The 15,770-nt window shown below is 35.5% G+C and overlaps 1 protein-coding gene across 3 annotated transcripts in view; it reads right to left on the bottom strand.

Annotated features, from left to right (window-relative positions):
* The window catches only part of Dmd (dystrophin), a 1,613,500-nt gene that overhangs the window by 1,332,212 nt on the left and 265,518 nt on the right, over window positions 1–15,770 (bottom strand). For all 3 annotated transcript variants that reach the window (XM_023715436.1, XM_023715435.1, XM_023715434.1), the window contains exon 24: window positions 15,015–15,187. In XM_023715436.1, the coding sequence (XP_023571204.1) occupies window positions 15,015–15,187 (173 nt within the window). The remainder of the gene's footprint in view (window positions 1–15,014; window positions 15,188–15,770) is intronic.

Below are 15,770 nucleotides of genomic sequence, written 5' to 3'. Positions count from 1 at the left end.
ATACATCTTTGGATTTTCAAAGTTATTCCTCATGAAGGAGTTTTTGAGAAATATCATTGATAAAAGACATCTCTATGACCAGGATATTCTGAAACAAAGCAGAAATGTGTAAGAGTTCTGCATCCAAGGGCTCTAACTTTATGGTTTTCGCTAAGGATAATGAGGGCGTGCTTTCTACACAGTGCATGTTTTAGCACCTGTTCTTTATCATATTTTACAGTAAATAAATGTTTTCATCATAGTTAGAATTATGAATGCATTCCAAGAATAAATGACTATACCTTTCATACTAGGTTTAAGTCACCAAAATCCAGTGGAACTATCATGCAGTCGAGAGTCCTGTGAGAACCTACATACTCCCATTTATTTATGCTGTGTGTTATATTTTGCTATGTACAGAATTCTAAAAAATGGGACTGGAAATAATTACAGTGCCTTTACACCAATCTACCATTTGGGTAGTGACTTTTTTTTCTTTTGCATCCTGGGGATTGAACTCAGGACCTTGTGCTTTCCAGGCAAGTACTTATTCTACTGAGCTATCTCCCCTGCCCTTGGTAGTGACTTTTGAAGGGACTCACTGAAGTTCTGGATTTTCTGATGTCTGAGATAGGCAAAGGTTTTCATCTTTTAAGAAACAAAACAAAGAAGGAAAAGAGCAAAAAAATATATAATTTGCAGTCTGTTTTCTTCTCAGTAAAGAAGCAACTTTTACTTTGTATCATCTATTTCAACGTTTTGGTGTTTTTCAACCTTAAAATGCATTAAACCTTATGTCTCCATTTCCATGTTTTTTTTAACACACATTTCAAAAACTGCTTTTGATTGGATGTGGTTGTGCACAGCTATAATCCTTGCTACTAGTGAAACTGAAGCAAAAACACTTCAACTTCTAAGTCAACCAATACAAATGAGCAAGGCCCTATCTCAAAATAAAATAAAAGGGGGGGAATCTAGCTCAGTGATAGAGTGTCCTGGGTTTAATCTGCAGTACCAGCAAAAGTAAATCTATCAGTCTGCTTCCTTTTTGTCTTCTAGTTATACCTTCCACCTCTTTAGCCACATTTATTATCCTTCATGTTACCAATTTTCCTGTGGCAAATAATTTAGAGCAAGTTTGATAATGAAAAAAATGTGTCTTTATTCAACTCTGATAATAACTCATTTTTGACTTCTCTAGGAATACCCTCAGAATTGTGTTTTTGGCCTTGGACTAAATCTTCTGTGTACTCTGTAACCACAAAAAAAGTAGTTGTAATCTTAACTTTTATTTTTAAATTGAAACAAAAGTGGCGAATAATTTGTAGAAGACTTGCAATGTAAATGTCACAAAAAAACTTTAAATTATTTGAGAAACACTTCTACACAATGATTTTGTGTGACAAAGACAAAGACAAATTCAGGTCCTGTGATGTTCAGGAATTTGCCTTAAACTTGATTGTATCTATGGTCTTTAGTCCTTATTTCTACTCCTGTCACTAACTGATAAGGATCTCACTTTCAAAACAAGCATGGCTAAATCCCTTATAAAATTGTAAAACAAGACTCAATAATTCAAAGAGCTAACTGAATTTGAGTACATACAAATACCCATGGTAAGCATAAGTGAAAGAGTCAACAAACAAGTTAATTAGGAAAAAAATTAGAAAGATACAGTCACACAAACATCAGAAAGCAAAAGCTTAGGACAACTCAAGATCCAGAGAATAGCAGGAGTCAACAAAGCAGCATAAATAAGCGGAAGAGTGAACGGTTGGATAGGAAAATGCACTGGGCCCTGTTAGCTGAATAATGCCTCTCTGTCTCTTTGGAGCTCCACCTGTTCTCCTGGGTCTTGACACTCCAGTGATCAGCAGCAGTAGCTATGTAACATTTACTTAAGCTTGACAGCTTTTTTTGAAGCAGGAAAAAAACAGCAATAGCTAAATGCAAGACAGGCTGCCAGTTCTTGTGAAAGGGAAATTTACTATTCTGATATGGTGAGCATCTCTTAAAAAACAATGAATAGAATTGGAGTAGAAACATGACAGTTCTTGCTTTTTGTCTTCATTCAGTATGAGACATATGTTTTATAGTTTCAGATGTTCTCCATGGGATGGAACTCTAGTCCCTCTTAGTATTTGCTGACTTGATTTATTACTCTTTACAGGTTCCTTTCTCTTCCATTTCTCACAAACTCTCTATTCCACTGCAGCTTCTTGGGCACACCCCAAGAAACTAGATGAAAGAAGATGAACTCAAGTTCTTGTTGTAGCACTTGCTTATGGGGGAATAAATACCAAGACACTATTAACCTGAAAAATTTTATTATCCAGGCCAAAATCAGTCCACAAGCATTTATAGTCTGACTTTATAAACAGAGTTAAGGTAAAATACATAACTGGGCTAGAAAATTCACTTATACTTAAACAAATCCTAAAGCATGTATTTGTTTTGCAATAGAACATGAGTATGCAAGGATACACAAAGCCCTCACAGAAGGCAGAGGTCAATGAATTATTATTCATTTACAAATACTAGAGTTCAAAGCCTAAGCCTTTAACATATTCAAAACACTCAATATAAATAACTGAATAAAATGATCTTTAATCATTTAAGTAAATATTGAAAATAGTGTTTACCTAAAGGATGAACCACTCCCAAAAAGGTTTGTATATTGTATTTCTTATACAATAATGGTAAGCCACTGAAACATAATTTTATGGGGTCCCTTTCCATTGAATTCCGCAGATCTATCTTTTAATTGAAGAGTGTTTCTCTTTTGGGGCTACTGACTTGGATTAGAAAAATGCTTTATTGTGTGTATTGCAAAGCTACTTATTTACCACAGCTAGACAGAGACTCTTTACTTTGTCATGCAGCTGCTTGTTTTTAAACAAATTTTGCCAAGAGACATAAACCAGATGGCCTTCTTCAAGGGTATACTGTGAACCATGATAGTCGGCTTATGGTACTTTGAAGCAGCAGACATCTGGGCATGGAAAGTCATGATGCTATTCAGAAACCCAACTTTCAAGTGTGCTGGAAGCATTAGGAGACTCACGAATAGATAAGTAAAACTGTGACTGAAAATTTGGTTCAATATTCTGCTGTTTCAAGGAGCTTTAATTATCTGCTTTATATTACAATTATTTTGGTAAAGTAAGAGTGCCCCAGCATGATGGGTTAAAGAAAAATCTTGCATAAAATGGATTTTAATACATTTTGAAATGGTATCAACCAGTTCTACGTCAGGCTATGTCAAAAGGATACATGTGTTCTAGCAAAAATTGTTAGTCCATATACTACAATATTCTACAAAAGTAGTATAGTGTGTTAAGTTGTTGTTCACTATTATATTTTGTTGGATTATTATACATCAACTTTTTTTGACTGGGTTCTTCTATGTAGTTCAGGCTACCCTTGGATGTACTATGCAGCCTGGGCTGGCCTTTAGATTGTGGTCATCCTTCTGCCTCAACCTCCTGAGTGCTGAGATTACAGATGTATGCCACCACTTCCAGTTATGTATGCCAAGTTTTCACATGACTTCAGAGAGTATATTTCTCTGTCTATGGAATTTGAATATATCATATGACCTGTTTTCACCACTGCATGTAGATGAAAGTGATAACATACACTTACAAATCTAGGATTTACAAACATGCATTTCTCCTGGCTCTTCTATAAGCTTGTAAACTCTGCCACAGAAAAAATATACATCAAGCATCTACTGTCCAAAAGTACTGGGCATCAGAATGAGAAACATGCCAATAATCTTCTTGGCCAATCTACTACCCCAAAGGCCAAGAGAGTTGATTCATTCTAACCCTGTGAACAAGAGGGTAATGGATTATGGCCTGTGATTCACTATGTTAGCCATAGCTGATTGACACTGGCATCTTTTGCTAAGGGCCTAGTGGGAAACTACCTTGAGTTACTTTTCCATTAGTAGGAGATAGGCAATAAAAGATAAGACAAAAATAAGAGTTTGGCACCTGAGTGCTAATCAGTTAGTTGCTAACTTATAAAAGGTACCAACAAAGATTACAGAATCATATCTCTGGTTATCCCAGAATGACCTTAAAACTAACTTCACATAATGACCATATGTAGTTTCTAAGTGCTAGGCTATAATAGGCTTTAATGCTGAATATTAGGGATATATATGTCTTACATAGTACTCTGCTATCCTGAGCTTCTGTTACTTTCAGTTAAAGCAAATTATAACTGCTAAAATGAAGAGAACACCTAAGAAAATTACATTTAACCTTGCTTTATAGCCACATTTTCAAAGATGAGGGGGATAGCAGGTGGGGTGAGGAGAGGGGAAGAGAGGGAGGGAAGGAAAGGGGAGTGGAGGGAAGGGGAGGGGAGTGGAGAGGGTAGGTGAAAGGCAGCAGGAAAGAAGAGGGTAGGAAAGGAGAAACAAAGGAAGAAATTCAATAGAAACTAAACAGGCAAAAGTCACTACTTGTAAAAAAGACATTACAGATTGATTTTATTCAGTTATAGAAATTATTCCATGGCTAAAGTTTTTTAAATGGCATTTATTCTCTCCTTTTATCAGTATCTACATATTCTAGGAAACCACAAAGAATATTCTAAAGGCTATTGTTTCAGGCAGAAATCTCCAAAACCACATTTTGCTTGTAATAGGCAGTTTTCCCTTGAGGTAACTGATGGTTTCAAGAGGAATTTGAGCCTGTTCATAGATAAACTAAAGCTAATAAGGAAAGAATTCCTCTGAAAATCACTTTATGGCAAAAATGTACAGTTCTTACAAAATAAACATTTTAAACCTTAAAATTTCATAATCATATTAAATGTACCCCTAGAATAGAAGTTATAGACCATCTTCTATCAAAAATTATGACAATATTAATGGCTAATGGGTGTTTTCTCTATGAGAGAAATTTTTGAATATTCAAATGTTGAATATATCATGGCTGAATATTTCATATATCGGAAAGCTACAGCAATATCTAAAATAATGATCTCACCTTATTGCAAAAAAAAATTACATTCAGTACTAAAGCAATGACATTATATTAATAGTTTGCTGAATGATTCTACGATGGGTTCTTGGTCGCCAAAGAGTTTCTTGTAAGACTGTGTTGTGGTGAGACCTCAATCTTGCAACACGTGGATAGAGTCTCCATATGGAGATAACTGGGTAGAAAGCAAGCATGAGCAGCACCAGCATACTGCCTTGACCACAGGCTCCTGGGTCACCTCAAGAGAGGAAATACTGTTCTGTCTTATAAAATGCACTGCTACCTTGAACTTCCGGTACTCTCAGCCAAAACAAATTATAATCAATAAGGTAGAGAAATTCTGGGAAAATTACATGTAGTGTTGCTTTCTTGTCAGTTCCTCAAAAGCTTCTCTACCCTAGATAGAACGTAAAAATGTATATCCGATGGGGGGAATTTACAACATAACAAAACAGACACATACACAGTCAGTAAAGTCAAATATTAAAATTATCTCCATGGGCAGGGGATATAGCTTAGTGACACAAACACTTGCCTGGCAATTACAAGGTCCTAAGCTTAATTCCTGGTGTCAAAATAAATAAATAAATAAATAAGTAAATAATCTCCAACTTGCTGTAAGTCCTATAGCTACAAAACCTGTTTTGACTAAGGTCTTTGTGTTTTTCTTTTGATAATATGTAAAATATTCATTTAGTCAGACAAAAACTAACAAAATAACCTCCTGTACACTGCAGAACTCGGCTTGCCTATGGTGAGGAATAGAAAAGTTTGCATGAATTATCCTTGAAAATAAAAATGTTTAATTACTTTGAGTAAAAGACTCACGGTATGATCTATAGTTAACTGCAATTACATCAATTTTATCTCTAGTCAATTTTTCATCTGAAGCAGGTTCTAAACTCATTTCTGTTTGAATTGCAGTGATTTATAAGAATTTGAAGATGTAAGACAAATGATCTTATATGAAATGGTGATCATAAAAAAGATCCTACTACAAATTTTGAGTGTTCTGATCTAGCAATGTGAAGGCATAGAACATAAGTTAATAGGCAGAAACAAACCTCTATCTAATTTATTTCAAAGAGTTTTTCATTCGATAAATACAACAGATCCCCTTCACCTAATTCTTTTCTCATGTGGTGCTCACAACAGCAAAGAACTCAAGAAATGTAATTGTAAATAAAGAAGAAAATAAAAATCAAGGGCTAGTTTAGGTATCCAATTACAATGGGACAGTGTTCTGAATGATTAACATTTTACATACAGGTACATAAATCACTTTTATGATATGGAATATTATTTATTTGGGGTAGTCTCATTTTAATGAAATCTTTTAGCTGCCAATATACAGAAATACTTGCTACTTCCAATTGCTAACTATATGGGGTTAAGCTTTTGTATCTTAAAGTTTGCCTCCGATGGTAAATTTTTATATAATTGGCATCCATACTCAAAACTTTACCTTTCTTTTGGGTACTGGGCAGAAACAAAGGCTGGTCCATTTGGCTCGAAATCACTCTCTTAGTGGTACACTAAGCAATGGCTGGCCAGGGAAGGATGTTTATGGTAGCTAGGGATTAGGTTAGAATAGACAGGGGTGTGATAAAAATATAAATACTTGAAGAGAACAGCAAGAAATGCAAGATAATTTGAGTAGGACAAGGAACTGTAAGCTAAAATATACAAGGAAAAAATTACATATGGAAGAAAACACAAAACAAATGCTAAGCTTTATAAAAGGATGGTGGACAAAAGGACATGTTAGCAAGAGATTTTTCTTTTCCAAGGTTTACAATGGTTTGTGTATGGGACATGAAGTATGTTGATGCTGTTAAATTTTAGTTTTTATCACTATCATCATTATCAAATAGTACTAATTACTAATGCATACTTTACTACTAGGCACTGTATAAGCAAGTGACATTTAGGTGGCTTCTGACAGTTAGGAGCCAATAACATTAATCATACCAATCAATGAAGACAAATGTAGAAGAATAAATACTGAATAAGATATTTAATTGGGGAAAACCTTGAAGGTTAAGAATAAAATTTTAAATACTCCCAATGTTTAGGGGAACTATGTTTCCTGTCTCATGTGTGATGATAAGTTCACTATTATTTCTTTTCAAAACAGTAACTCAGGTTTTAAAAGGAAATGCACCAAATTAGTTACTTCAAAAATAATGATTTTCAATAAAGATGGTGAGGGTGGCCAGGCACAGTGGCACATGCCTGAAATCCCAGGACAGAGGAAGCTGAAGTAGGAGGATCTTCAAAAGTCCAAACCAGCCCGTACTACAGCATGAGACCCTGCCTCAAAACAGTAAAAGAAAGATGCCAAGAGGAAGATTAACTCAGCCCTTTATCGTGGTGTTCAAAGACTGGGACAAAATTTGAAACTAACTTCTTCAATCAGTCACACTGTGCTTTACATGATTTCCATGACTGAATGCATTGATTCTGAGTAGTAAAAAATGGGAGACAAACAACTTTCCTCTGAGCAGGAAATGGTCTGTCTTACCTACAAAGCTTAAAACAGTGTAATCATGAATTGTCACACATACTTGAACCTGGGGGAGTTAAAGTTCAATGTTGAATGAAAATCTTCAAAATTGGTAGACTAATTCTAAGACCACACTGTTAATCGTTCCTGAGTTGTCAGAATCCTGTATGTACCTTTCATCTATTTCCCAACTACATATGGCATTGTGACAAAAAGAGGAGATTGCTAATGCTGCTATAGCTGTGTCTCGTTTAGGAACAAACAATTCTGGAAAAGCTCCCAGATTCTGCATCTGTCCTGCTTGCTTCCACTTTACAGGATCCAATTGTATGGGGAAACCATCAGGATGAGTATATGATCCGTTTTGCTCTGCAGGTAGTGTGGGGTTATTTCCCTCACACCAAAATGGAAGAAAAATATTTATTGAATGTCTTAGTAGAAAAATTACAACTGAAAAAAATAAACAATTACACATTTTTACACAGAAATTTAGAAATCTAACCATATACAACATTGTAGCAGGACAGTCCTGAGATAGTAAATGTATGTAGGATATGGTGATAAATTCAGGAAAGACTTTCTTTAAAAGACTAGTGCCCACATAGTTATCAAAGACTCCATGCTGGGCAGTGATAAAGTGTTTAGAGGTGTAGGGTAAAATGTCAAAAACAGAACACTAGGAAAAGTCTTTCCTAAACTTATATTTAATTTGGCTTTCTTAAAATATCTGATATTTAAATCCTTCTATACTTAACAATGTATGTATTCTTTAAAAAATCAACAAGCAGGGCCTGGGGAGATGGCTCAGTAGAATAAGTGCTTGACTGGCAAATGCAAGGGCCTGAGTTCAATCCCCTATCCTGCAAAAAAAATAAAATAAAATGAAAAAAATCAACATGTAAATTTCAGTCAAGGACAGCATTCATGTAGAAGATCACATGCAAGTATATTGTCCAAAAGCATTTGAAAGGACACACACTGATGTGACTAGCACCCACATCAAGTTACAAAACATAAGCCAGGGCCAGCCAAATAGCTCAGCGGACTAAAGTGCCTGCAAGCAGGTACAGGGGTTGGGGGTTCAATCCCCAGACCTGCCATGCCTGCCTCGCCCCCAGGGTGCACTGATACAGCAATTTAGATTGGGCATGGTGGCATGCAGCTGTAAACCCAGCTCTTGGGAGGCTGTAAACAGGAGGATCACTACGAGTCTGACCTAGTAGTGAGACCCTGAACACCCTGTAGACCCTTCCCTAAAATACAGAAAAAAACCCATAAGCCAGATTCTAAAACATACTTCTCACTCTATTAATGATGACTGCTCCCAAATGCAACTACTATCTAACCTTTGACCCCAAACATACCTGTTTTGAGTCTTCAAAAATGATTCATAGAATCCACATTAATATTGCATGTGACTTGTATGTAACACTGTGCCTGCATTTTTATTTGCCATTTCATTTACTATATGAAATATCATTGGTAATAGAATTTGATTTGTGAATGCTCTCATGCTGCTTTCCCTGTTAATTTTTTGTGGAGATTTTCTTTTCTCTAGAAAACTCAATGTTATAGGAATCAATATTTTGATCTCAGGCTATCTTTAGATAACGTCTAAAGCTTAGACTCATCTTGAATTCAACTATTTCATAGGGGTAGGCAAGGTACACCCAAATATCAGACTAAATAGAACTCCAAGGAGAAATGTAGATTTTAAAATAACACTTTCTTAATGTCAGCCCCAAACTGTGGTGCTACACAATAATGCCATCTTATGGCTGCACAGCAATTTGTAGTCTCAAACTGTTTCATTTTTATTATTCTATTTTACCTACATTATACTTTTAGGCTTCAAGGAATATTTTCTTGAAAGTGTGACAGATTAATTACTAGTGTGATCGATACTGCAGAAGTCATGAGAAAGAAAATAGAAGAAACAGAGTGCACTATCTGGTACTTAGTAGGCAATTGCAAAATTTTTTTGAAGAAAGGAAAGGGATTTCTTTCTATATTGGCAATTAGATGTTATGCTAATTCATTATGCTTACATTCCATATATATATACATATATATTTTATAAGCAGTTAACAAAACAACAAATAATAGATGCAAATAGAATTGAGCAGTAGTACTGATTTCTGGTAAAGTTAATAATTCTACTTCATATTATATATACACGGGATATATATATATATATATATATATATATATTATACATATGTTCATTGTATTTGTGGATTTGGAGTTGAGTATTTGCAAGCAACAAGAACAGTTATAGAAATGGTACACTTTTAATACTTTAATGATTTGTAACTTTGCTGTATCTACATGTTAAAATTCTATTAGGTGAAAGATACTTTGTAGAATCAGGCTCCACAGGTAATGAGTGAACAGTCACAAATCAGTCTGAGTTTTAATTTCCTTCTTATCCTCAGTAAAGAGTAATGTCTGCTTTACTTTATGACATTTAATAAAGGTGAGTTTTGCAATTATAACATTCATGAATTTGGTGATTAATGGTGGTCTTAGCACTTATGCCTTAGACATGTTGAGAATCTAATGCATTTTCTCTTATTTTTAAAATTTTTCAAGGAAAACAAGTAATCTTTTAAGAGATAAATATTTTGGTGAAGGAAATATATAGATGTGTTATTTAGTTTGGTAAAGTCACTTAACAAATTTCAGATGCAGTTTTATTCTCTATCAAATAACATATCTGGACAAAATTACTGAGGACTAGGGCTGGCCAGGTAGTTCAGTGGACTAAAGTGCCTGCTTAGGCAGAGCACAGCAACTGGGGTTCCATCCCCAGAAAACTACGCTAGCCCCACCTCCGGGACACACTGAGACAGCAATTGAGACTTGGCATGGTGACTTGCACCTGTAATCCCAGCACTTGGGAGGCTGTAAACAGGAGAATCACTGAGTCTGATCAACATAGTAAGATTCTGTAGCCCCTGTACTAAATACATAAAAATATTATTGAGGTTTTCAATAGCTATTTATTATTATTAACTATATTCAGTAGTCTGGATTATTGGTCTGCAATAATATTTCTGCCTCTCCCCTATCTACTGCAGGAAGAGACTACTTTCCTATTTTATGGTCAGGCTTTGCCATGTGATATGCTCTGCTCAACAGAATGATGGCAGACTTGACAAGGCCACAAGCTAAGTGTGTTTTTGGAAGATTAGGTGTGGTTCATGGTCTGGTGTTCTGTCAGGAGTACAGCACTCCACTGCCCACTTGTCTTTACCACACAGTATAAATATACACAGCAGATCTTAAACATGCATTGTGGAGCCTAGCATAGCTCACCCATATCTTGAGCAGAACTACTTAGCCAAACTCAGCCTAAGCAAACTACAGAGCAAGCAGCACATGCCATAAAATTTAGGTTGGCCTGTACAACTGTACTATTGTGCTAATAGCTGATTAATACATTTAAAACATACATGGATCAAACATGAAAATATACTGATATCAAACTCATTCCTGGATCAAAAGTATTTTGATTTACATTCAAGTTGACTTATTGGAGAATTAATCTTGAGTATCAAGTTGCCTGGCTTGGTAGGCACCTAGCAGATTAGTGAAGTATACTTTCTAGGTATGGCTGAGTGGGTCCTGGAGGTGTGACCCTAGGGAGAGTGTTTGGTTCTGCACCCTTCCTCTGTTGCTCTTTCCTTAGGTCTGATTCCCACACACCAGGAATTGAGCAGCTTTGTTCCATAGTGCAATTTAGCCATGATGTGTCTGCCTTTGAGCCTGCTGACAATAGCTGAAACCATGAACCAATCTTAAACTTCACCTTCTTTAAATAGTGGATGTCAGGTATTTCATCCCAGCAACAAGACAAAGTAGTTTATTAAAAATTTCAGCAGATTTTGTTGAGAACATGAAGACTGTACTAGATATTTTTCTGTTTATAAATTTACAGCTTCTAATCTCTGAAATTTTAAGACTCTACCATTGTGTAGGCCTTGGTGGGGTACATGGCCATAAAATAGATCCAATTATAGCCTTTTATTTTCCCTGTTCCCTAGCAATTAGCTTCTTTTTGTAACCTAAGTTTGCCTTATAATATGAGTCATGAATTTATAGATCATTAAAACCAGTGTTGCCACCTACGTTGGTAAATGAAACTTCTTTAGATCAAGCCATGTCTACACTCACATATCATCTATGGTTTCTTTTACCCTATAGTAACACAAGTGACTATCTTCAGTGAAATCTATACTGTCTGAACAGACTAAAATAGTGGCATCTGACTCAAGAGAAGAAAATTCTAACATGCACTTATCAGATGTTTCTGACAGAGATCTCCATTCTAGAGTGAGTGACACATAAAGAAGTAATAATATAGCTATTTCCTGGCAGTGAGAGTTGTAAACCATGTTCAGTGGCAATGGTTCCCTTGGAGGAGCAGTGTGAAATAGCCATTCCACCAGATGATAGTTCAGATTTCCCTTTTGTCTCTATGCTAGATGTGGTTCTAGAGGGCTAGCCTTGGTTGAAAAATGGCTCCAATTTCCCAATAATACCGTAAGGCACTTAATTATAATTCTATCCAAGGCAATCACAGTTTCTTTTCTTTCATTGTAGATCACAGTCTTGGAGAAACTTTGATTAATTCCTAATTTCAAAGTTTTCATTCCATTCCCCAGGAATCTTTTTTTTCTCAGCCCATCCTGGGTGTGGGGCTGGCATGGCATGTGGTGACTGGGATTGAACTGCCATCCCTTTGCACTTGCCTAAGCTTGCCTAGGCAGGCACTTTAGACTGCTGAGCTATCTCACTGTCCCCATTCTCCAGGAATTGTATGCTTGCTTATTAGCATAGTTCATATCAATCAACTCTATACTTCACTTGTTGGCTTTCCAGGAGGGGAAATTTGTTCAAAGCACAGAATTAGTCTAATTTACCTCTTTGTGATTATTTTGAAAATCTGAGATTGTAAGAATTAATTAGCAGGTGTCAAGACTACAAAAGTCATAAGGCAATAATTTTCAACATCAACATAACCACCCTTAACTGAGCAATTATCAAGTGTAACTAATCCACCAAGTACTTTCATGTTTTGTGTCATAAATTCTCATAAATAATCCAATGACCTGGGATTTATATTTATTTTATCAAAGAGGAACTGATGGAGTACAAAAATTAGGGTATTTGCTAAAGAACCCATAACTGGTTTGTAGCAAATCCAGGATCCTAAAGCAGGTTGGATTCTAGAGTGTCTATACACAAACATTTTTTTATAACAGCTGAATCAGAGAAGAGTTGTACAGTCATGGAATAATGAAAATCTCCTAATTCCTAGAAAATAATCTCCTCTGTCCTTTGGGTAAGGAAGAAGTGCATCTGCTGGGTTATAGTAAGAGATACTCTGTCCTTTGTCAGAAAAGTAAAGGTCTCAGGTTTGGGGTAAGAGTTCTGCTATTTTGTCTATAGAGTGACAACTGATTTTCTACTTTCTTTTTAAATCTATGGTCAGGGACAAACTAAAAAGGGAAATGTCTATATGATCATGTGTAAAATGAATATTTGATTCCTTACCAAAAGATGAAAGTGGAAATGAACCCTAAAACAGCAGAACGTGTTATCTCTACCTTGTGCAAAAGTAATAGGTGCCTAGGAAGCAGAGTATTCAACAGTTACTCCAGAAATGCCAAAGGTTTTTAGGCATTGCTGTGAGTAGCATGGAATTATGGGAGAAAACACTGACTGAAAGAAAACTCCAGAGACAGGAATATTCTGACAGTGGAATGAGCCCTGCAAAATGAGTGAGGAAAATGAATTCATTGGAGCAGCCTGAAGGTGCTCATAATGACTTAATGTGAGGTACTAATTCCAGAATGTACTGGTTAGGGCTGTGGAGAAGGCTCAGTAGAATAAGCACTTCCCTGGCAAGTGCAAGGACCTGAATTCAATCCCCGGTTCCAGAGGAAAAAAAAATTCCCTCCCTCCAGAAAGTGCTGGTTGTGTAAGATTAAGTTTCTCTTCTCAATTTTTGAGTTTCTTTTCCTTCATCAATCCTGAATTCAGACACCCTGGAACCAGCTATTTTTAGGTAAATTGAGATAAATCTCTTATCTAAAGGAAAAAATATTCTTAGGTATCTGGAAAAAGCTTATGTTTAGACACAAAGAACATTCACTTTGTGCCCAGCACTGTATTTGACCTTAGAGTATCACATACATTTAAACTTTGTTTAAGGAGCTTCTACAAGAAGCAAAAATTAAAGAAATGGACTACTATGTGATAAATTGTGGGATTAGGCCACATGGAGAATATATGCAGTATGGTAGCCTCCACATCTCAGAATACTTGCAAATGAAAAGTTATTTAGTGTTAGTATATTACATTATACAATGAAACAATATCAAGGTTTTCAGACACTATGATCTATTAATGGTTTTAGCATTTTGGAATGGGTACTGGATACAACATCTCTTCTGAGTCTTGAAGGTCAGGTGGAACATAAAGAGAAAATACATCTGGACATAAGTGAATTTAACATTGCTAAAGCAGAATTTGGCAGCAATGGTGTAAGTAGCAAAGGATGAACTGTTGTACTAACCAGATAAACAGGGGTTATGGGAAGGCCTTACATGTCAAATTAATGAGACGGATCTTATTGTCAGGGAAATAAGATTACATCACTAAAGTTCTTACACTGGCTATCTCTGGATGAAAGATAATTTGGGAAAAGTAGGAACAACCATTGGAGACAAATGAGGTTAACGCTGGAAATATCTGTTTCAGGGTCTAAAGCAGTAAACTAATAACTAAATTAATATTTAGAAATGGAAAGATTTGAGAAATACTAAGTTTCCTTCTAAATATTCAGCCACTTACTTCACTTCATCTGAGAATAATAAAGACTGCCCTCGTACTACAGAAATTTGAAATAAACTTATAAACTGTTAGACAATTTTACTACTTTAAACTAAAATAGAGGAAAAGTATATTTTACCTCATTGTAATGTGAAGACAAAGAATGCATGTGAATTTCCAAAACTTTAAATAGAAAGGTAAATATTTATTTACTGTAAGCACCCCCAATAAATTGGAATTAACTTAATAAGTTATCCCTAAGTATGAACTAGAGGGGGTATTGAAAAGTGTAAAAGTATCAACCTCCAAAACAGTAAAAACAATTCTACATTTTAAAACATTTTAATGCAATTATCCACCTGCTGTAAACATATATGAATGAGATTATAAAGATCTATTTTTATATTGTACAATTATTTGGACCACCCCAATACAATGAACAAACTTGCTCTGAGAGTATCTTAAATTTTAGAGGGTGAAGTAATGTTCTAACATAATGTTGACTTCAGTAAAGAACACTTTCTGCTATTCAGCTCATTAGTCTGGGCCAATCATTATATGTTCTCATTCTACTTACCTTGCCCCAGTGTTAATCCCTCTCTATCTCTTCCTCTGTCATTTTTCTATGTAGGGAAATAAGACAAATTCTATAGTTTCTGTAAATTATAATTTTTTAGTGAAGAGTTACCTACCCTTGTCGGTCCTTGTATATCCTGTTGACTTTTTGCCATTGGAATTCAAGCTGTGAAAGGGCTTCCTGGAGCTTGGGCCTTTCTGCAGTGGTAGCACTTTGTAATGCTGCCTTCTTCTTTTTGTGAATAAGGTCAATCCGACCTGAGATTTGTTGCAGATTGTCTCTTATGTTCTGTAATATTGAAAATTTAAAAGAAGTACAAAACATCAGCTTTCCATGGAAAGAAAAATAAAATAAGAAACAGCCCTGAAGTATCAAATGACCTTGTGATTTTTAACTATTGACTTTTCAAAGCTAGACCTTTAAAATCCAGTGCTTTCAATGTGCCTGAATTCAATGGATAGTTTGTAGTACCCACTCTGACATAGCTGATCATTCCTTATACCTTATAACTGCTTACAGTTTGCTTCTGCAAATTGAGCTCTTTTGGTTTTCCCACATCTTGTGTGCCTTCAAATTGTGTGTATCATTTTCTGTATCTGCCTTCTCATACCGATCTCAGTATTTGAGTGTTTACGCTGAATATTTGCACTTCATTCTACTCTGTTGATGTGTCCTCACATTTATTTCTACAATATCACATAACTCTATAAGACAATAATACCCATGTTTACATTTGTATCACAGACCTCTCCTCTGAATCTCAGGCTAACATAATAAATTCAACTATTTTCTGGACATTCAAAAAATCTCATGAAAAATTCCAAATGAACATGAGTCTATATATCTATATATCTATAACTATATATCTATC

Source organism: Octodon degus, unplaced genomic scaffold, assembly GCF_000260255.1.
Source record: "Octodon degus isolate 3935 unplaced genomic scaffold, OctDeg1.0 scaffold00041, whole genome shotgun sequence".
Taxonomy (NCBI): Eukaryota; Metazoa; Chordata; class Mammalia; order Rodentia; family Octodontidae; genus Octodon; species Octodon degus.
This window is presented reverse-complemented; position numbering and strand designations above follow the sequence as displayed.